General features: G+C 50.8%; 1 protein-coding gene across 1 annotated transcript; it reads right to left on the bottom strand.

Moving 5' to 3' along the window:
* Positions 1 to 227: 227 nt before the first annotated feature.
* SIGLEC1 (sialic acid binding Ig-like lectin 1, sialoadhesin) lies at positions 228 to 20,460 on the bottom strand. The gene is made up of 21 exons (XM_006874852.1): positions 20,412 to 20,460; positions 19,707 to 20,066; positions 18,785 to 19,081; positions 15,521 to 15,787; positions 14,894 to 15,148; positions 13,065 to 13,364; positions 10,176 to 10,436; positions 8,883 to 9,200; positions 8,140 to 8,397; positions 7,651 to 7,953; positions 6,845 to 7,105; positions 6,409 to 6,720; positions 5,037 to 5,285; positions 4,489 to 4,758; positions 4,161 to 4,412; positions 3,605 to 3,907; positions 2,798 to 3,058; positions 1,743 to 2,045; positions 1,386 to 1,488; positions 958 to 1,030; positions 228 to 284 (listed from the first exon to the last, which is right to left on the bottom strand). The coding sequence occupies exons 1-21, from the start codon at positions 20,458 to 20,460 to the stop codon at positions 228 to 230; spliced, it is 5,112 nt and encodes a 1,703-aa protein (XP_006874914.1).
* Between the last annotated feature and the right edge of the window lie 1,100 nt (positions 20,461 to 21,560).

Here is a 21,560-nt window from a genome sequence, read left to right as displayed (position 1 = left end):
TCCCAGGGTCATATCCAGGGAACACCTTCCTGGATAGATTGGGGTTCATCCCACCTCTCATCACCCATCATTTCTTGAGGGCAAGAGGCTTGGAGCCAAATCATAGGGAATCAGATGTCCTAGAGCTGTTTCCACTGACACAGGTGCAGCAGAACACAGCCTGGTTCACAGCACCCATGTCACCACAGGTTCCAATGTCCTTCTCCTGAGGCCGTCAGCACCACTGGTCAGTTTAGGATCGGAGCACAGTTCATCTCAAATGTGGTCGAGTCAGGATCAATGAGCTTTCCACAGAGAAAACCCCAGTCACAGGAGGACCCTGGGTGCAGTCCTCACCTGACCCTTCATTCTGGACAAGGGCAGCCCTCCAGTGCTGCCAACTTTAGGGCACAGCCCAGGGGGATGGGTGAAAGTGGGGATAGCTAGACCCAATGGACTATCTCCAGAAAGGGGCATGTCCCCCAGCCCAGGTGATTAGCAGGATCAGAAGTGGGGAAAGAAATTTTAAAAATAGGTGGTTGTTGTTATGTGCCATCGAGTCGTTTCCGACCCATAGCGACCCTGTATAAGGTTTCCGAGGGTGTAAATCTTTACGGGAGTAGAAAGCCTCATCTTTCTCCCGCGGAGCAGCTGGTAGTTTCATACCGCTGACCTTAAGGTTCGCAGCTCGATTCGTAACCACTACGCTACCAGAGGAATCAGAAAATGTGTCTTGGAAGTGTAGGTGCTGCAGCTAAGTCCAGGAAGCCGACCCAGGACAGCCATTCAGCCACCCAGCAAACGCTCATCTACTATCCGCCCCCCCCCCATCCCCCAGAATCAGATTATGGCTCTTCAGGGGACCTGGCTCCTACACTCTCTTCCTAGCCTCCCCCAACCCCAGCCACCATCCCACCATCACCGCTGTGAGCTACCCAGGTATTTGCCTGTGTGTGCATATGTCTGTTGAATGTATACCTGTGCAGTCTCCTTCTGGAAAGCCATCTCCACCAAATTCTGACCCAAGCTCTGCTTGTGAAAGAGCCTCTTTCTGCGGAGGGTAAGAGTGGACTCAGTGAGCCTCTCCCCTTCCTTGCCGGCCTCCCTCCCCACTCCTTCTTTCCCAACAGGCCTGACCCAGACTGCTTGCTGTGCCCAGAGCTACAGGAAGGGGGGGGGTACCTTATCTTTCTTCCTCCCCAGCCCTTTTTCAGTACAGACTTGATCAAGGGAAGAGGAAAACTACAGCAAGATGGATTTAGGGACAATTCTAGATGGTATTACCAAATTTGGAGGGGAAGTTATGGAGCCTATGAATTTGGAAGGAGGGAGGATCTTCTAAAGGACCTGGGGTGCATGTTGGGGGGAAAGGCAGGAACCATCCATCTCCCCAGCTCCACACCCACCTCCAGGCGTACAAGGCCCCAAGGCCCAACAACAGGAACAGGATGCCTGCCAGTGCTCCCAGGACCCAAAGGAGCTGCTGGAACAGATGGAGGCGGTGCAGGGCTGGAATGCAGGGTGGAGTTAAGGGTCAACCATGAATCTAGGCCTCCAGTGCCCTCTCCTATGCCTCCCATGCCATGAAACCTTCTATTCTAACTCTCACATCATTGATAAAGCCCCCTGCACAGGGGATCTCCAAGTAAGCCGTCTATCTAGACAGATAAGTTATATAGCAGCAGAAGGGGTTTGGGAAAGACGCAGAGGCAAGCCTTTGAACATACAAGCTAGGCCTTTATGCACAGTGGCCACCACCTCACCTCTAGTCCCGAAGTAGGTAGAGGCCGAGGCAGAGCCCAGGGCGTTGGAGGCAGAGCACACATATTGCCCCTGGTCGCTGGCCTTCAGCTCCTGGATGTCCACCCTCAGGGCATTGGTGGAGGCTGAGACATGGATGTGTGACTCTGCAGGCATGCCCCAGGCCTGACTAGATGCCACCAACCGACTGCCGAGGTGGAGAGTCAGGCTAGCACGTGGCTCACTGTCCACTCGGCAGTCCAGGATGCCCCAGAGGCCACTCTCGGGCTCTATAAAGATTGTCAAGGTAGGTGTCTCAGGAGGGTCTGTGGGAGGGAAGGGAGAGTAGTGACTGCAATAAAAATCACAACTGTCTCCCCTCCCTGCATGCTAAGTGGCTTAGCTGCAATTCCCATTAAGGGGAGAAGCTGATTTCCCCACCACTTGAGGCTGTGACTTGCTTTGATCAATAGAAGAAGTGTTGAGTGACTTAGGGATTAGACCCCAAGAGTCCCCTTCTTGGAACACAACCATATGGTAAGCCCAGGCTTGCCTGCTGGAGCACCAAACCAACAGGCAGCCCCAACCAGCAGCAATTAGGGTGAGGCCACCTTAGACGACCTAACTGCATTCATATGAGGTGAGACCAGCAGAACTGCTCAGAGAAGCCCACCCTGATTCCTCACCCACAGAATATGAGCAAATAAAGTGGTTGTTGCTTTAAGCACTGGGTTTTGAGGTGGTTTGTTATATAGCAAGAGCTGACCAAAATGGTATGGGACCCTGGTCAAGAAGGGAGTAGAGGATGAAGACTGGGTAGGGCCTATTGTGTTCCAGGCATTCTGAGTGCTTTTTCTTCTATATGCCTCACAAGATGATCAAACTGATATATTCCCCATTTTTACAGATGAGGAAACTGAGGCACGAGTGCACAAGATCACACACCAGTCAGTGGAAGAGCCAGGATCTAGCCTAGGCCTGTGTAGCTGTAAAGTTCCCTGTTCTTTGCAGACTGAGGAGGAGGATCTGAGGTGAGTATATACGGGGTGGGGAGACTGAGGCAGAGGTTCACACTCACAGAGCACATGGAGCATGACTGGAGTGGAAGTGGCAGCTCCAGAAGGTAGCTCGGCCTTACACTGGTACATCCCAGCCTGGGCACGAGCCACAAAGGGGAAGGAGAGTGTGGGCACAGGCATGGTATGTAGGTGCCGGCCATTCCAGTACCAAGTGAAGGTCGTGTTGCCCAAGGGCCCGTGGCCATCTGGGAGGCAGCAGCTGAGGTTCATCGCAGTGCCCTCAGGTAAATCCAGGCCTGGCTCTGCCACCACATGCACACCTGCAGAGGAGATGGAAGGTAGCTGGGGTCTGCACACCTCTGGGTCAATCTGGGTTTGAGAGAGGCCTTGTGGAAAGGTCTGAATTGGACTAGGACCTTGGTCTTCCAAGGTGGGACTATATCTCCCCTGAGAACAGGGCTGGCTCTCACCCTTGAACTGGAGGCCCCAAGGCAAAGCTGTGCCCTCTTCATCATGCCAGGCTTTCTGATGGATGAGGGGCTATGCCTTCTTCCTCAGACAGGGCTCCCTGAGGGTGGGCTGTCTCTTTCCACTTCCCCCCACCCCCAGGCTTCCCCAGGGTAGGGCTCTGTCACAGCTGCATGTACTGCTTTACAGGCGAAGCTGTGTTTTCTCCTGTCGCCTAGGCAGTCCCTGGAGCAGGGGCTGGGCCTCCTTCCTCAGATTAGGCATCTGGAGGCAGGGCTCTATCTTATCTCCTTGGTGGGAGCCCCAGCCCTCCTGTGAACTTCAACCCCACAGCATGTGAGCCCATGTGGGGTCACACGTTGAGGTCATGTGCCTGGGCCCTGCTCCCACCCACTCACCTTCGGCCTGTAGCTGCCCACTGGTGCTGACTGAGCCCAGAGAGTTTCGGGCTGTACAGACATAGGTATCCTTGTCCCCTGCCGACACTTTGTGCACCTGAAACCGGAGGGAATTGCGGGCCACCTGGACAGAACCTGTCCCCAATGCCGAGCCATGGGCCCCCTGGCTGGTGGCCAGAACCTGACCATCAAAGGACAGGGTCAGCTCGGCTGGCGGCTCGCTGTCCACAGTGCACTGCACTATGGTTGCAGGTCTGGTCCGTGAGTCCCGGAAGAAGGATAGGACGGCATCGTGGGGGGCATCTGGGGGAGGGGAGGGTACAGTTGAGGGCCTTCCTTGACACCTTTGGACTGTACACAGCCCACATGCCTGCAGCCTCCTAGAAGTGACATCTTCTCAGGAATGCTGTGAGCAGGTTCATCTGAGCAGCCTTCCCCATTCCACCCAAGGCCCGGGCCTTTCCTCATCACCTATGTCCTGTTACCCCCTGGGTGCCTATTCCCATGTCCACTGCGCTCCTGTGCTCCCCCCTCTACCCAGGACACCCCAGCTCACAGAGGACTTGTAGGGCAGCAGGCCGGGAACTGCGTGTGCCCTGAGCATCCTGGGCCTGACAGGAGTAGGCGCCTGCGTGAGTCCGTGTAGTCACCGGAAATGAGAGGGAAGCAGCTGACCCTTCCTGTAGCCAATGGCCATTGTGATACCAGGCATAGAGGGTGGGTGGTTGGGCAGCAGGGTCTTCACAGGTCACCATCACAGGGGTCCCCTCAGGCACAGCAGCTGATGGAGCCAAGGTCACCTGCACTCCTGTTACCAAGGAGACCAGAGTCAGTCAAGCCCAGCTGGTCCCCACCTGGCAGACTTGCCCTGGATCCAGCCTCACCCTCCAGATGCAGCTCCAGGGTCATGTTGGCCTGGCCCAGAGGACTATGGGCGTAGCAGCTGTAAAGACCCTCATCACTGGGCCGGGGCTCCCACAGTTCCAGGCGCAAGGTGTTGGGGAGAGAATCTTTGGTGGAGACCGCTAGGAGGTTGCCAGCATGGCTAAGGGCCAGCTGAGCAGGGGGACGACTGTCCACGGTGCACAGGAGCAGGACTAACCGCCCACCCCGGCTCTCCAGGAGGTAGGTCAGATGCAGGGCACGGGGTGCATCTGTAGGGGCATAAGAGGAAGAGAAGGGGGCATTCAAACTCAGCAGGGCCCCGGCTACCATCTCAAGGTCCCCCAGTTGTCCAGTCTGGGGCACTGCTCCTTTGCCCAGAAAGAATATATCCCTATTGGCCACCAACTCTCCTGCTCCTTGTCCAGTGCTCTCTTGACTGGGCAGCTGTAGGGCTCTGGCCATACCTGATTCCTGTGTGCTGTTGAGGACAGCCTGTCAGGATACCAAGCCATTCCCCGTTATCCCACACTGCATTCAACAAACTCACAGAGGATGTCCAGGGAGACAGGTCTGGAAAAGCAGGGTGCTTGGCCAGGGGTCTCCACGCCACAGCGGTAGGAGGCAGCATCCGTGACAGTGACATTGGGCAGGAGGATGGAACGGGCACCCGGTCGCTGTTGTCCATCCTGGTACCACGTGTAGTTGAGCGGAGTTAGGTGGGTCCACACCAGGCAGGTCAGGTTCACCAGCTGCCCCTCATACACCGTGGCCTTGGGCCACACCTGCACAGTCACAGCTGGAGATAGAGGGAGGGCATGGGGACACCCATCAAGACCCTGGACCGTGCAAAACAGCCACCTGTCCACATAAGTAAGAGCAGCTCCTACTGCTGAGTCAGCCTCTGTGGCCCTTAGGGGACTAACTACAAATGGGGCTCCGAGGTCATCATCATCTCTCAGGAACTATCTAGAGGAGCTCTAGAAGCCTGGAGTGCTTGGTCCTGGTGGAGGGTCCTCTGCCTGGTTGAGGTTATACACAGACCACCCTGCCCTCTTTCCCCTGGAGAACCCCTTCTCTGACAAATTTTGTGGACTGGGTTATTGTTGTTGTTAAGTGCTGTTGAGTCAGTTCTGTCCCATACTGACCCTGTATATGGTTTCTGAGGAGGGACTAGTGAGCTTGAACTGCCAACCTTGCAGTTCAAACCAGCTTTGGAGTCCAGCTCATTAACCCACAGCGCCACACCACCGACTGGGTAGATGTGTAGAATTCTGTTTTGTTTTTTTAAAAGGCTCTTCCATGAACCTGGAGAACATTATGCTGAGTGAAACTAGACAATCACAATAGTAAAAATATTGTATGAGACCACTGTGGTGAAAAGTTAGGAAAAGGTTTTCTTGATAGAAGAAACATTCTATGATGGTTACTGGGTTGGGAGGAGGAGAGAAATTATTCATGGACTAGAGGGCAGACACATGTTAACATGAGTGACAGGGTGGGCAATATACAACAAGAAGAAAGTTAGCAGAGGGAAGCAAAGGCAGCAGGAGACACAAGGAGTGAATAGAACTGAATAGAAGTAAATGCTGGTAACTGATGGCACATGGAGGGGATTGCAGTCATTGTAATGAAGCAAAATGAATGAATCATTGATTATAAAACTGATGATCTGCTCTGTAAATCTTCACTCAAGTCACAATAATAGGTAAAAAAAAAAGGGTTCTTCCATGAGACATTAGTCTCACATAACATATAAGTCTCATATAACAACTGCTGCCTTGAGGAGGTATGGAGTGAGGAATGGAGACTGTCTTTATGTTCTGCCCTCCTGCCTGTACCCCAGTCTCTGGCACCATCTCCCACCTCCTCTCCTCTCTTGAAAGAGTCACCCTCACACACACTCTCACCCGCATACTGACCCTGGGCATCAAAGTTGGTTGTAGCCATAGCCCGGCCCAGGGCATTGGTGGCCTCACAGGTGTAGGTGCCCTCATCCTCCAGCATCGCACCATGGATCTCCAGGCGCAAGACATTGGGGGCCACCGTCAGCTGCATCTGGGAAGAACTACCTGCAGGCTCTGCCAACCCCTTTGCGGTAGAGGCCACGAGGTGGTCCCCGTGGAGCAGCTGCAGCTGGGCTGGAGGGTCACTATCCACACGGCACACAAGAAGGCCCAGTCGCTCAGGGCCTGTGTCCATTAGGGTAATGAGCGTGGCCTGGCGGGGCGCATCTACACAGGGGAGGGAGCAGTCAGGGCTCAGCCAGGTGGTCCCTCATTCAAGGCTGCCTCATTGAGGCAGAGCCTCAGACCAGGGGCATCCCCACCCCTATGTGGACAGGATGAAAGTTCTTACAGGACACATGGAGGTTGACGGGGGTGGCCAGACTCGTGATGGCTGAGCCTGGGGCCTGAGCTTGGCAGTGGTAGGCTCCAGCTTGGCTTGAAGCAATGGCTGCAATGTGGAGTGTAGCTGAGGTAGGCTCTTGAAGGAGTTGACCATTCCGATACCAGCGGTATGAGGTTCCATCTGGGACCCCTGAGGGTGCCTGGCATCTCAGAACTACCTCCTGGCCCTCCTGGAGTTCAGGCGATGGTGATACCTGAACCCAGGCTCCTGCAGGAAGAAACCAAGAGTAGGTGAGGGCTCTCTGCTGTACCATCCCAGTCTGGAATTATATGTCTGTCCACACAAGAGCTGCATTTGAAGCTGTTTGTCATCGTAGGACAGCAAGTGTGCATTTCTCTTGGATTTTGGCTTTGTAAGTATTGTCTTTCATTGTTTCGAGCTGATTTGCTTAGGGAAGATTTTTAAAGAAGGAAATTATATATATCTATATCTATACATATACACACGTGTGCACATGTATATCTAGATATATGTGGGTTTGTTTGTAAATTGCATTATATAACAAAATTATATTATTACAAAAAGAAGTTATCTAGCAGAAATTAATCAAGCCACCTGGTGAAATTGCCACTGCCTCCTAGTGGCTGCTGCAGTTATTATGGGTGAAAACCCCTAACTAGAGACACTGTCCTGTGGCCAGGGTTGAAAAGTACACATATTTCTGCACAAAATCCATACCACTCAACTCAAAGCTTGGCCAGTGACTCTCATGCCACTAGGGGCTGTCACACCTTCAGAGGACTGGCACTCACCTCGAACCTGGAAGAAGAGTGAGGTGTTGGTTGATCCAAAAACATTTGTGGCTTTGCAATGGTAGCTGCCAGAGTCCCCAAGGCCCAGTTCTCGGACTTCCAGCTGCAGGGAGTTGGTTGTGGACTTGACATGGAGCCTGCCATAGGGTGGGAGTTGAGGCCCTGGGCTAGTGACCAGGAGTCGCTCCCCATGAAACAGGGCCAGCTGGGCAGAGGGGTGGCTGTCGACTGTGCAGATGAACACAGCCACATGGCCCTGACCCACGTCCAGGAGAGCCGACAGTTTTGGAGGATCTGGAGGATCTGCAGGGACAAGGAGAATTCAGGCTACCCCAAACCATTCTCCATGACCCAAACACCACACAGTGTTCTACTCCCTGACTCCACATACACACAGTTCACCCTTATCCCAACCCAGCCCCGCTCCTGTGCCTGAACCCACTCCTACAGCCTTCCTAGTCCCCAACTCTGCCCTTGCCCATCACCCACACTGCACATTCAGGGCCACAGGGGCAGAGAGCCGGGCCTCAGGTGTGGTGAGGATGTGGCAAGCATAGAGAGCAGAATCGGTCCGGGCCACGGGCAGCAGAGTTACAGTTTCCAGGGGTCCCTGGGTCCACAGCGCCCCATCCCGGAACCAGGAGAAGTTGGCAGGGCTGCCAGCAGTTTCACGGCTCACATTACAGGTCAGGTTGGCAGCTGTGCCCTCCCGTAGCGTGTTCGATGGTGTGATGACCAGAACAGTGGCTGGAAAGCAAAACCACAGACTCCACTGAGGCAAAGTCAAGGCCCAGTGACCCAGCCTCTCAGCCTGCCCAGACCCTATGTGTGAGGAGACTGTTGGAGGTACCCGGTAAGAGGGGGGAGGCCAGTCCAAAATGCAGTGTGACCCTCAGGTGGCCAAAACCCCTGTGTGATACCAGGGAGCCTCTGTGGAGTGGGTCCTGGGGAGTGTGGGAACCTGATCAAAGAGGGGGTCAGTAAAGGGAAAAGAAGACAAGGTGGCCCCATGGAGCTCACAGAACCCCAGGTCTGAGCAGTTTTGGCCTCCCTCAGTGTGTAGGGAGGGAGCAAGGCTCTGGGGACTTCCACTCATCACTGTGGACAGCTTTCCCTCCTCCCACAGCTGAACAGAAATGTTTTCTACCCATCCAGCCCTTCGTGGAGTGGGGCCTGCAGAGGAACAGATTCAGGACCACCGACACCCTGACAGCCTCTTCTGACTGACTCACCCTGGGCATCCAAGGTGGCTGAGGCTGAGGCATTGCCCATGGCATTGCTGGCCTCACACTGGTACTCGCCCTCATCCTCCAGCATCGGGTTCTGAATCTCCACACGCAGCAAGTTGGGGCCTCTAGTGACTTTGATGCTCGGTGAACAGCCCCCACACGATGGCAGGGAAGAGGCCACAAAGCGGTCCCCGTGGAGCAGCTGAAGCTGGGCTGGAGGGTCGCTATCCACACGGCACAAGAGGAGAGCCCGACGTCCAGCCCCAGTTCCAGCAGCATTTGGGTCGAGTCGGGTGGTAAGCATGGGCTGGCGTGGGGCATCTGTAGGAAGGAAGAGCATGGATGATCATCCCACGCCACTCTCAGGGTCTCATCCCCCACCTTAGGTCCATCCAGGTCTTCTAGGCTCCAAGGGCACATTGGCCTAAAGCATGTGCCCTGTTCAAGAGCAGTCAGACAAAGACAAGTGGAACTCAGCCCATGTTCCTCATGCTAAGCTAGGCATGAGGCTGAGTCTTCCCAGAGGAAGGAGCACCGTTTTCTGATTGGAACACCGTCACTGTATGGACTAGCAGTCGCCTGGCAGGAGCACCACCTGCTAGTGAGCCAGGTGCTCACACAATTCCTGAGTCTTGCTCTCTGCTCTCACCTTGCTCCCCACCCCTACCATGGAACATTCCTCTAAGACCTTTCCTGCCCCTCATCTCTGATCTCCAAGCTAGCTCCCCTCATACTCAGACAATGCTTGGCATGCCATCTTTCTAGAGATGGATGATCAAAAGAGAGCCAATAGTCAGGGCCCCCACGTGATCCCACTCTGGTAGTCTGTGACATCACTCTGCAGATATCAGGGATGGCTTTCTGGTTGAAGTGCTCCTCAACAATAGGCTACCATGGAATACCCACCCTTGACAGGAGGCAGTGTTCTGCCTTCGTACTTGTGGGAGCCTGCAAGAGGATGTAGCCTATGAGGCATGTACACTTAATAGGAGTTTGTGTTCTAAGAGGATAAAGCTTGGATATGGTACCCACAGTGGGTTAGAGACTAGAAGCAGCTCCAAAAGGGACTGGGATTGGAGGATGAGCTGTAGGGAGATAGAGGAAGCCTCACTCAGCTTGCTCTCCAAACTTCAGCCCTAGGTAGAGAAGTGGGAAAATACTTGGTGCTCAGACCTGTGGCTACCCTCTTGGTCTAGACCAAGGTCAGGAGGGCCTGGAAGAGGTGGAGGTGGTTGTTTGGCCCCAGGGGCCTGATCCTCCCCAGGGTGGACAGTGAAAGGTAGACAGGTTGCTCACAGAGCACCGTGAGGACGGCAGGTGAGGAAGGGCCGCTGGAGCTGTGGCCATCCTGGGCCCGACAATGATATGAACCAGCGTCATCTGTGCTGGAGGCCGCGGGGAGGACGAGGCTGCTGCTGGGCCCTTCATGAAGCAGGACTCCATTCCGATACCAGAAGAAGCGGGTGTCAGGCATGGGGCTCAGGCCACTGCGACAGGTCAGCGTCACTGCCTGCCCTTCCACCACTTCTGCGGCAGGGCTGATGAGGAGGCGGGCAGCTGCGGGGAGAGGAAGAGAGGCAGTGAGTGTCTGTGGAGCCCTGCTACCAGCTGCAGGAAGCCCCCCAGGTTCTCCTCTCCCCACATGACTATGTCAGCTCTGTGTCTCTCTAGTAGATCAGGAGGGCTCAGTCTTGAATCCTAGTTCAGATCTGACGGCAGCATGGTTGAGGATTCTGAACCAGATCCCATGCTTAAATCAAAAACCTGCCTTGAGAACATGGAGAAATTAGCAGCTTAATCCATTGCTGATGGGGTTGTAAAATAGTACTGCTATTATGGAGAACAGTTTGGTGGTTCCTCAGAAAGTTAAACAGAGAATTTATTCTCATCAAGTCAGTTCCAAGTCATAGTGACCCTTTATAGGGTTCTCAAATCTAATGCACAAGACCTTTTTTAAGTGTTGAAGAACAAAGATATCAGCTTGAGGACTAAGGTGCACCTGACCCAAGCCATGGTATTTTCAATAACCTCATATGCATATGAAGTGAATAAGGAAGACCACAGAAGAACTGATGCTTTTGAGTTATGGTATTGGAGGAGAATCTTGAAAGTGTTATGGGCTGCCAAAAGAACCAATAGATCTGTGTTGGAAGAAGTATAGCCAGAGTGCTCCTTGCAGGCCAGGATGGCCAAACTTTGTCTCTCATACTTCAGACATATTGTCAGGAGGGACCAGTTGCTGGAGAAGGATATCATGTTTGATAAGTTGGAGAGTCAGAGAAAAAGAGGAAAACCCCCAGCGAGATGGACTGGCAAAGTGGCAGCATCAATGGACTCAAGCGTGGCAAAAATAGTGAGGTTGGCCCAGGATCGGGCAGTGTTTCATTCTGTTGTGCATAAGGTCGCTATGAGTCAGTAATGATTCAATGGCATCTAACAACAACAACAACAAAACTGTAAATCTTTGTGAGAACTAAAACCTCATATTTCTTTTGCAGATAGGTTGAGGGGTTTGAAATGCCAGCCTTTTGGTTAGCAGTCCAGTGCTTATCCTACAGTGCCACCAGGGCTCTTTTGTTATTAGAACTATCATGTTGTTGTTAAATGCCACCAAGTCGGTTCTGTCTATAGCGACCCTGTATAGGGTTTCCAAAGAGCAGCTGGTGGGTTTGAACTGCCAACCTTGTGTTTGCAGTGTAGTGCTGATCCTACACCACCACACCAGGAATCCATATAAACTACCATATGACTCAGCAATTCCACTCCTGAGTAGTACATACCCAAAATAATTGAAAGCAGGGACTCAAACAGATACTCAACACACCATTGCAGTATTATTCACAATAGTCAAAAGGTGGAAACCACCTAAGTGTCCATCAACAGTTGAACAGATAAACAAAAATGGAATATTTTTCAGCCATACAGAGAAATGAAGTCTGATGCAACAAGGATAAACCTGTGTAGAAGTTTTGTAACAAAAAGAGGGGAGTAGTTAGTCTTACAGTCCAGGAATTGAGTATCCTAGGACCATGAAGGAAGAGCTCAAACAGAATGTGGGACCCTATCCAGAGAAGCAACGACACCAGAGATGGGGTAGAGATGAGGACATGGAGAGAGGGAGAAGCTAAGGACTCCTGGAAAGAGAGGGACTGAGAGCCGGTGTCCAGGAGGTGCCCTATGGTTGTTAAAATGATTATATATTCCTGAGTGTTTTTGTGTATATCCCCTTCAGCCAAAAAAACAAAAAACAAAAACTAGAGGGAATAAAAGAAAATGCTGTTGAAGGATGATGCACAGAGGAGATTGTAATCATTGCAATGAAATGATGAGTGTAAAACTGATGTTCTCCCATGTAAACTAAGCTATCACTCAATTCATAATAAAAACTCTAAAAAAAAAAAAAAGGATAAACCTGTGAAACATTATGCTGAGTGAAAGAAGACACATAAAAGAACGTATTTTGTAGGATCTCACTTATATGAAATATCTAGAATAGGCAAATGCATAGGCAAAGAGTAGATTAGAACTGAACAGGTTGAGGGAAGAGGGAAGTGAATACAGAATTTCTGTTTGGGGGAATAAAAATTTTGTAGAAACCAATAGTGGTGATGGTTGCATAACATTATGAATGTAATTAATGCCACTGAATTGTACAGTTTAAAGTTTTTAAATGCCAAATTCATGTTACATCTACTTGTCCAGGCGGCATTTTGTTCCAGTGTACATGGTGTTGCTATGAGGCAGAATCAACTCAATAGCACCTGATAACAATAACTATATATTTTATTACAATTTAAAAAGAAAACCCTGCCTTGATGGACTAGCTGTGTCCACCATGGCTTTGGAAAGAGGGAAGAGCAGCACATGTACCATTTTGCCTCCCACATTTGATTCCTGGCACAGAACCTGCCCACAAAACTAAATCAATAAAAAATAAAGGAATGCACATGAAGGACTCTCCCAATTCAGAATGCACAAAAGTAATAATGCAGCCTGTTTTGTTTCCCTTTTTGCCTTGACATCCAGGAACCTCTGAGGTTGGGACGACTGTACAGCTCAAGCCTTTGATGTGACTTTTACCAGCTGGCTCAGTCCCTCCATTGAACCCTCTGGACTCCTAGAAGGAAGAGGCCAGTGCAGGCCCCTCCTCAGTCTCCCTCAGCCAGCCCTCGAGTACCCTCTTACCATTGGCATGGAAGTCCAGCTTGGAGGATGCTTTTCCAAGTGAGTTGGTGGCTGAGCACATATATTCTCCACTGTCAGTGGGCTCCAGCTCTCGAATCTCCAGGCGCAGGGAGTTGGGAGTAGAAGAGACACTGAAACGTGGGCTGTAGTCTCCTTTCCCGGTGGTGGAGGCCAGGATGAGGTCTCCATGGGACAGCACCAGGGTGGCCAGAGGCTCACTGACCACAGAGCAGTGTAAGATGCCCGTGAGCCTGCCCTGCGTCTCGAGAAAAGCAGTCAGGTCCGGAATGAGGGGTGGGTCTGTGTGGAGATGAGAGTCAGGCCTCAGACATGGGATCCCCCTTTTTAACCTATGATCACTAAGCCCCCCTTGTTCCACAATGTCCAGAGAGATAGAGGCAACCCCAGCAGTTCCTGAGCACTTGTTAAGTACCAATCCCTGCCCTGGGTAAACCACTCTCTTCCAATTGAATGCTGTGGTAATACTACAAAGCAGGCCTAGCAGAGCATTGTAACCAGGTGACCAAGTGAACACTACCCACAACAGAACAAAACGGCCTCACGTGCTTACTGATATGATGCCCTGAGGTAGACACAGAATCTCGCCTGCGCATCGCCAAGTGCATAGTCTCTGCCTAATATATTCCAACAAATGCTGAATTATTGCCCTGCACTCTTCAAATGTCACTGCCAAGAAAGACAAGGAAAGGCTAAGGGACTGGTACAGGTAAAGGAGAATACAGAAAGATGACTGCTGAATGCAAAGTGTGATTCTGGATGGGATCCTGGACCAGGAAAAAATAATTAGACAGTTTGGGAAAATTTGAATATGAATTATAGATTAGACAATACAATGTCTAATGTCCTGATTTGGGCTATGTAAAAGAATAACATTAGGAAATATATGCTGAGGAAATTAGGCATAGGGGATTATCATATCTGCAATTTATTCTCAAATGGTTCAGGTAAACAGATATATAAATAGAGAATACATATATGTATATATATGTACCATCCATTTCTCAATTTGCCATACAGTGGTGGCTTGCATGGTGCTATGATGCTATCTATACCATCAGTATTTCAAAAACCAGCTGGGTCACCCATGGTAAGCAGGTTTTAGTAGAGTTTCCAGACTGAGATAGGAAGAAAGATCTGGTGATCTACTTCTGAAATAGCCAATGAAAACCTTATGGATCACAATATAATATGATCTGATATAGTGCTGGAAAGCCCCCTATATTTGAAGGCATTACACAGTAACCACAGAATGAACTCAAACATACATGAAATGTACAAAATCATGTTATGAAATGTTCAAGACTGGTTAAGGGGTTCCTTCTGTTATACATGGGATCACTGAATCAGAGGAAACTCCATGTCAGTTAACAACAATGAACACTATGTATATGTGTGTGTTTAAGTAAAGAAAGTATGGTGTATTGTATGTACATATATGAGGGAGCTTCAAAAAGTTAGTGAAAAGGCAGAATTAAAAGATAAGAAGAAAGCAAATATGACAAAATATTAACAAATGTGTTATGGGGATGAAAGGTATCATTCTTTGTATTATTCTTGCAACTTTTTGTAAGTTTGAAATTATTTCAAAATTTAAATTATCCAACAACAACAAAAAAAGTGGGAGGAAACTGAGGCCCAGGACAGCGAAAGGCTTGTGCAGATGTGCAGAACTGGGAAATGAGCTCAAGGCCATTGGGCAACACAGTGTCCAGATGAAGTGACTTTGTAGCTCCTGTGCCCAGGACCCCAGCCTCTGTCTTTCCCTGAACACTGGCAGTGCTCAGCACCATGCTACCCTGATCACTTACGGTTGACTACCACGCTAACAGGACTTGAGCGTTCACTGCCCTGGGCGTTCTGCACCTCGCAGAAGTAGAAGCCGGTGTCAGCTCTAGTGACTGGGTGCAGCTGGAGGGTGTGGGCGTGCGCATCCTCCAACAGAAGCTGGTTCTTGTACCAGCTGTACCGAATCTCACTGAGCGGCCCGCTGGGCGTGTTGCAGGTCAGCGTCACGGTCTGGTTTTCTTGGAAGGGACCAGTTGGGCTCACCTGGACCTCAGCCACTGTGGGAACAGCAGGGGTGTACTGTGGGAGGGTACCTAGTGGGCTTGAATCTGTACAGTCTACATTACCCCCCTCTGTACCTGTGTCCCCAGGACCCTCCCAACATACCACCCTCCCAGAGACATACTGTCATCTGTATCACAGTAAGACATGGCTCTGTCTGCAGAACGGGGTCCTCTTTGTTCCCTCAGGGGCCTTCACTTGCTTAGGGAGGGTGTAGACAGTGCACAACTCATTTCTCGACACCTACGCCCCCTGAGGCCCTGAGTTTTGCCAGCTTCTGGCTCTGACCTGGCCTGGCTCCTCTCGGCCCCAGCAGCCTGAACCCTTCCCTGCTTTGGGGCCCAGACCCAGTCTCATTCAGAACTCACTGAAGACATGGAGGCTGACAGGAGTCGACGTGGCAGAACCTACTCCATTTTCAACTTGGCAGGTGTAGATGCCAGCATCTGCCCAGGTTGCCTTGGGCAACTGTAACACACGATCTTTAGCTTCGAGGGGGGACCCATCCTTGACCCACTGCACAGACTTGATCTCTGGGTAGCTGCTATTCACCAGGCAAGTGAGTGTGACCAGGTTGCCTGGGAGGATGTTTTGCCCTGAGGGGCTGAGGAGGATCTCCACGCCTCGAGGGGCATCTGCAAGGTAAGGCGAGGGAGGGCATTGGGTTAGGGACATGTGAAGATGGCGTGGCATATGTCTCCTCTTTCCTTATTCACACCACTCTTTCTTTAAAACTCCATTCTAATGTGGCCTACCCAGATAAAACATCAGTCCCATTAGTTTCTTTGGTCTAGCCAGGCTCTGTCTTCTCCTGCCCCCCCAACCTCCCCTATGAGGCATTCCTGATCCCTTCAAGCCTAGGTAAATTAAAGCTTGATCCAGCATCCAGCCTAAACTGCCTTCTATGACATTTGGGTTCATGGCATGCGTGCCCTCTATTCTAGTTGGGGGTGGGTACCATGGACAGAAGTCCTAGGTGGTACAAACAATGTGCTCAGCTATAACTGAAAGGTTGGTAGTTCAAGTGGCAGCGGTACCTCCGAAGAAATGTCTGGTGATCTGCTTCCAAAAAAATAACCATTGAAAACCCTATGGAGCATAGTTTTACTCTGACACACACAGGTCTCCTTTAGTTGACTGATACTGGTTCCATAGACAAGATTATGAATATCACCTGCTTGCTTTAGTGGCCTGAAGTAGCTGTTAGTCAGGGGTCAATGGGAGGAGACCAAACCAAGACAAATTTGCTGCCATCAAGTTGTTTCTGACTCATACTGACAGATTAGAAATACTCTTTAGGGATTCAGAGACTATAAATTTTCACAGAAGCAGACTGCCTCAATTTTCTCCTGTGAAGCATCTGGTGAGTTTGAACCACTGACTGGGCTTAACTCACTATATACCACCAGGGCTCCTTGGGAGTGAACCAAAGGCAATGTCAAACTATTCAACAACATGAAGAAAATACAGTTCCTTAAATTTGGTTCCAAATCCTTTCTCTATGTAAATATGATAATAAAAGCTAATATTTTCATGCTTAATCTGTGTAATGGAACACAGTGGCTCTATAGGATGAGCACTGGACTGCAAACCACAAGGTCAGCAGTGCAAGTCCACCAGCTGCTCCTCAGAAGAAAGATGAGGGTCTGTGCTCTCAGAAAAGATTCAAAGCCTCGGAAATCCTATACTGGGTCACTATGAGTCAGAACCAACTCCACAGCACTTAACAACAACAACTGTTTATGTAAAAGGTGATAATAATAAAAGCAGATGTTTTCAAGTGCTTCATATGTTCCAAGCACTACTTTGATTACCTTACTGTGTCCTGGTGTGGCGCGTAGGATAAGCACTGGGCCACAAAGTCATATGAACCCCAAAGTCGGCAGTTCAAACTCACCAGACACACCTCCGAAACCATCTGTCTACAGGATCGCAGTGACTTGGAAGTGACTCAATGAAACTTAACAACAACAACTGTGTCATCCCATTAAATTTTCATAACAATTCTATGAGGCAGAAGCTGCTTATTGTTACCTCTACTGTCTAGGTCCCTAGTTAACACTCTCAGCTGCTAACTAAAACACTGGCACTTTGAGTCCACCAAGAGGTGTCTCAGAAGAAAAAACCTAGTAATCTGCTTCAAAAAACAGCCATTGAAAACCCTATAAACCCCTCCATACACAGAGTAGACAGGGATGGGCAACTTGGACATTGGCTACCCAAAATTGGGGGGCTACAAAGGCAAGAAGTGACTGGCTTACAAACTTTCAAAAGGGAACCTAGATCCAGAGGACACAGAGGAAGGTAGAATCTCCACTGAGTAGTATCCAATCTGTCTGGGCGAGGCTGATGAAAGGAAATGCGGATAGGTCTCTTGTGGTACAATAGTGAATAATTGTTATCAGGACTGATTGTGAGGGTTGGAAATGTAAAGGTAGACATTTTGTAGCAAAAGGAGGGGAGTGATTGACTGTGTAGTCTAGGAGCGGAGGTCCCTGGGACCATCAAGGGAGCAGAGCGGAGAGAAGCAGTGATGCCAGAGATGATGGCGTGGAGAGATGGAGCAGCTGGGGACTCTAGACCCAGAGAGGGAGAGGGGCTGTGTGCTGATGACCTGGGGGCAGGCTTGCAGAGTATACCCTTTGGTTGGTTGGTGATGCATGGAGGGGATTGTAACCATGGCAATGAAACGATATATGATAGGATAAATGTAAAGCTAATGTTCTCCCATGCAAATTATCACATAATTCACAATAAAACATTAAAAAAAAAAACAACCTATGAAGCACAGTTCTACTTTGAAACACGTGGAGTCACCATGAACCAAAATCAACTTAACAGCAACTGGGGTTTTTCCTCCATTATGAGAGGAGTCCTGATGTGGGTTTGTAGAATAAACTCTGGACCACAAAGTTGGTTTGAACTGCAAGGTTGGTGGTTCAAAGCCATCAGTCACGCCTCAGAAACTCTATATAAGGTCGTTATCTGTTGGAATTGACTAGATGCCACTTAAGAACAACATGTAGATGAGAAAACAAAGGTTCTAAGGGGCAAGTGATTTGTCTGCGGTCTGGTCCTCTAAAATCAGTGGGGCCAGGCAGCCTGATACAGAATCCATGAACAATGGTACTTCTAGAACAGGCTGTTGCCCTGTTGCTCTGTTTTACTGGGGTGGGAAAATGGGCAACCAAATGAGAAGGTGAGCTTTCTTCCCATTGACTCTTTGCCATATCTGAGTGAAATCCTAGTCACCACAAATGTGAGTGGCCTATGGCAAGAAGAGTGTAAACCTCACTTCCCAGCCTCCTCCAGAGCTGGGCTAAATCCCAGGCCACAAACTGGGACCCACAAAGCTGACTAAGAATCTCGTATTCCCTTGGCCTTCTGTGTCATCCTGGCCCAGCCTGGTTTCGAGGACAAGAAAAATATATTTGTCCCCTTCAGAACAAGTAGGAGTTAGAAGGAAGCCACAAAATGAAAAAAAAGCAGCCTCTGTCCACCCACTGCCCTATGAGCCCCAGCTTTGCCTCTGGGTGAGGTTTCTGCTTCCACGGGCTGGAGAGGGACTGGTTACTGTGAGGAGGGACACACACTGTGCTCAATAACAAGAGTGTATCTCCCAGCTTACTCACACTGGACTTGCAGGTTTGTATCAGCCTGTGCCTTGCCACTGGCCATTGAGAGCTGACAGTGCAGGTTCCGACCATGGTCCTGCCAGGACAGTGTCGTGTGGAGGATCCCCAGGTGGCTGGTGCTGGTAAGCCCCACATTCTGGATGGTGGAAGTGGTGGAGCGAGTCAGATCCTGGCCAGACCACTCCAGGGTGATGGTCTCCGTCAGGCACACATAGGGAGTGGAGCAGTTTAAATCCACACTCAGGCCTTCACGTAGCTCAGCCGGCAAGGAAATGGTGGGCATGAGGGGCTTCTCTGAGAACAGAAACAAAGAGCTCAGGACTTCCTTTCCACACCTAATAGTCTCTGCCCTGGAAACCTAGCTGAGGGATAGGCACTGGGTAGAGGGCTTTAAGGAGAAAGGAAGTCCACCCACAACCCAACTTGAGTGCATTGCAAGGGGGTAATCAGGGCTGGGACTAAGGCAGAGACACTGGGGTTAACTTTGGGACAGGGGATGGTGTGGGATGGGGGTGGCACTGACTTAGGGACAGAGATGAGCCTGGGGCTAGGGCTGGACCTAGGACAGGAATGGACTGACTCAGGGACAGAGATGGGCCTGGGGCTGGCTCTAGAACAGGGGTGGGGCTGACTTAGAGACAAAGATAGGCCTGGGGCTGGGCGTAGGGCAGGGATGGGCTGACTCAGGGACATAGATGGGCCTGGGGCTAACTCTAGGATAGAGATGGGGCAGGAACTGGGCTGACTCTGGGTCAGGTACAGGACTAGAGCTGGTCTTAGACAGAGATAGAATAGGGGCTGAAATCAAGGCAGAGATGGGGGCTGGATTTCAGTTCAGGACAAAGACTTGGCTGAGTCAGTCAGTTCAGGCACACCCAAGAAGTCCCCTCTGGGCAAAAATCAAGCCACCTGTCCTCACCTGTCACAGTGACCTGGGTGCCTTTCATATCTGACCAGCGGTTGCCCTCACTGATTTCAAAGCGGAAGTTGTAGGCACCCGCATCCTCAAGCTGCAGGTCCTTTAATATCAGGTCGCATATTTTGTTCTCCAGCTTCCCCAACAGATGAGTGCGGCCACGGAAACGAGTGTCCACCTGCTCGGGGTCCTCTGAGTGGCTTGCCACCAGCCGCTTGTCCGAGTAGTCATAGTACCAGATGGCTGTGATTCGGTTGTGTACCTGTACCTCAGCCGGGAAGCTGAAGACACAGGGGATGACCAGGCAGGACCCCTTCACACCCTGCACTTTCGGGGAACTGGAGACACCCCATGAGGCCTGGCCTAAAAAAGCATGAGGAGAGGGGCAAGAGGAAGGCAGTGTATAACTGGGGTCACTGCATGGACCACAGAGGTGCCCCAGAATAAAGTGCACACATGGGCCCAGAAACTCAGCCAGCAACATAACCCCAGCACAGCCTCTCTGGGTACCCTCAGGGGCAATCTATGGCTCAAGGGCTGCTCAGAAGTTTCACAGGGCAGCTCCTAGGAAACTGGGATACCCACCCAGCTCCCAACCACTATCTCACTGTGTCCTCCCACAGCCCCACCATCCAAATCTGTAACTCAGTCCTTGGCCAGTGTGACTTCCTGAGGCTGAACCTTCAAAAATGAGCCAGCAACACTTACCTGATGGGAAGATTGAGGCCAGGAGGAGAAACTGAAAAGGGAAACCCATAGCAGGTCCTTGGGTTGGTTCTGGCCCTAGGATGGTGGAATACATTGAGTAGGCACACAGAGGCTCCTAGAGACACCTCAGGTACATCAGCTCCAGAGCCCTCAGAGGGTCCAAGCTTGTGTACTCAAGTGCTGTAATGACCACCCCTAAAGAGAGGGGTGGGCTCCCAGGAACTTCTGGGGCATCTGCTAACAGGGAGCCAGGAGCCTAGTTCACAGTTCGGGGTTTGCCCAAGAATGTTTCACTAAGTGACATGCCCCAGAAAGCCTCCAGTGTTCACTCAGCCCCACCCCACAGTGGGCAACCCAACTTCTGCTTTCAGGGAACTTGTCTTTGGGCAGATTAATAGTTGTCCCTTCATTATCAGCTGTCCTCCCACCCCCAACCACCACCAAGCTAACAGGTACTGGAACCCAGAGAGGTACCTAGCAAGAATGAGCATTTCTTACTTAAGACTTGTGTCCCAGCCACCAGCTTTCCAGGCTGCAGCACATAACAGGGCTGAGGGAACTTAACAAAGTGCTGCCTGTAAGAGTCACTTCCCTGCTCCAAAGCATTCTATAGCTCCCACTGCCCATGAGATATGGGCCCCAATACATCCTTGGAAGGTCCTCATTTCCTGCCCCAGCATCTTCCTCAGACCTCTAGGGTCAGTCCTGCCTCCTGTGGGCACCGAACACAAGTGATCTTTGCCATCTCCCTGCTAAACCTCATTCAAGGAGTAGCTTGAAGTAGCTTCCAGACAAAACACCTCTTCAGCATCCCAGAAGCCACCCCAGAGCCTTTTATTGCATGCTTGGTCCTTGGCAGCTTGGCAGCACCCATTTCTCAGGGCCTGGGACTTAGGACATGTGTCCCTGAGCAGTTTAGAGTTCTCAGGCCCTCAGAGATTCCCCATGGATGAGATAGGAGCATGGTTCTTGGGAATTCTGAGGCAGGTCAGGGAGGTAGCAGGGCCAGGCTAGGTGTGACAGGCAACATGAGGATCCTGTACAGCACATATTCCACATACATGAGTTAAACACCTACTTCTACTTACTTGAGAAGGCAGGTCCTCTGTGAAAGGCATACAGAGTCCCTGGGTAGGTAAAGGGGTGGGG

Source organism: Chrysochloris asiatica, unplaced genomic scaffold, assembly GCF_000296735.1.
Source record: "Chrysochloris asiatica unplaced genomic scaffold, ChrAsi1.0 scaffold00304, whole genome shotgun sequence".
NCBI lineage: Eukaryota > Metazoa > Chordata > Mammalia > Afrosoricida > Chrysochloridae > Chrysochloris > Chrysochloris asiatica.
This window is presented reverse-complemented; position numbering and strand designations above follow the sequence as displayed.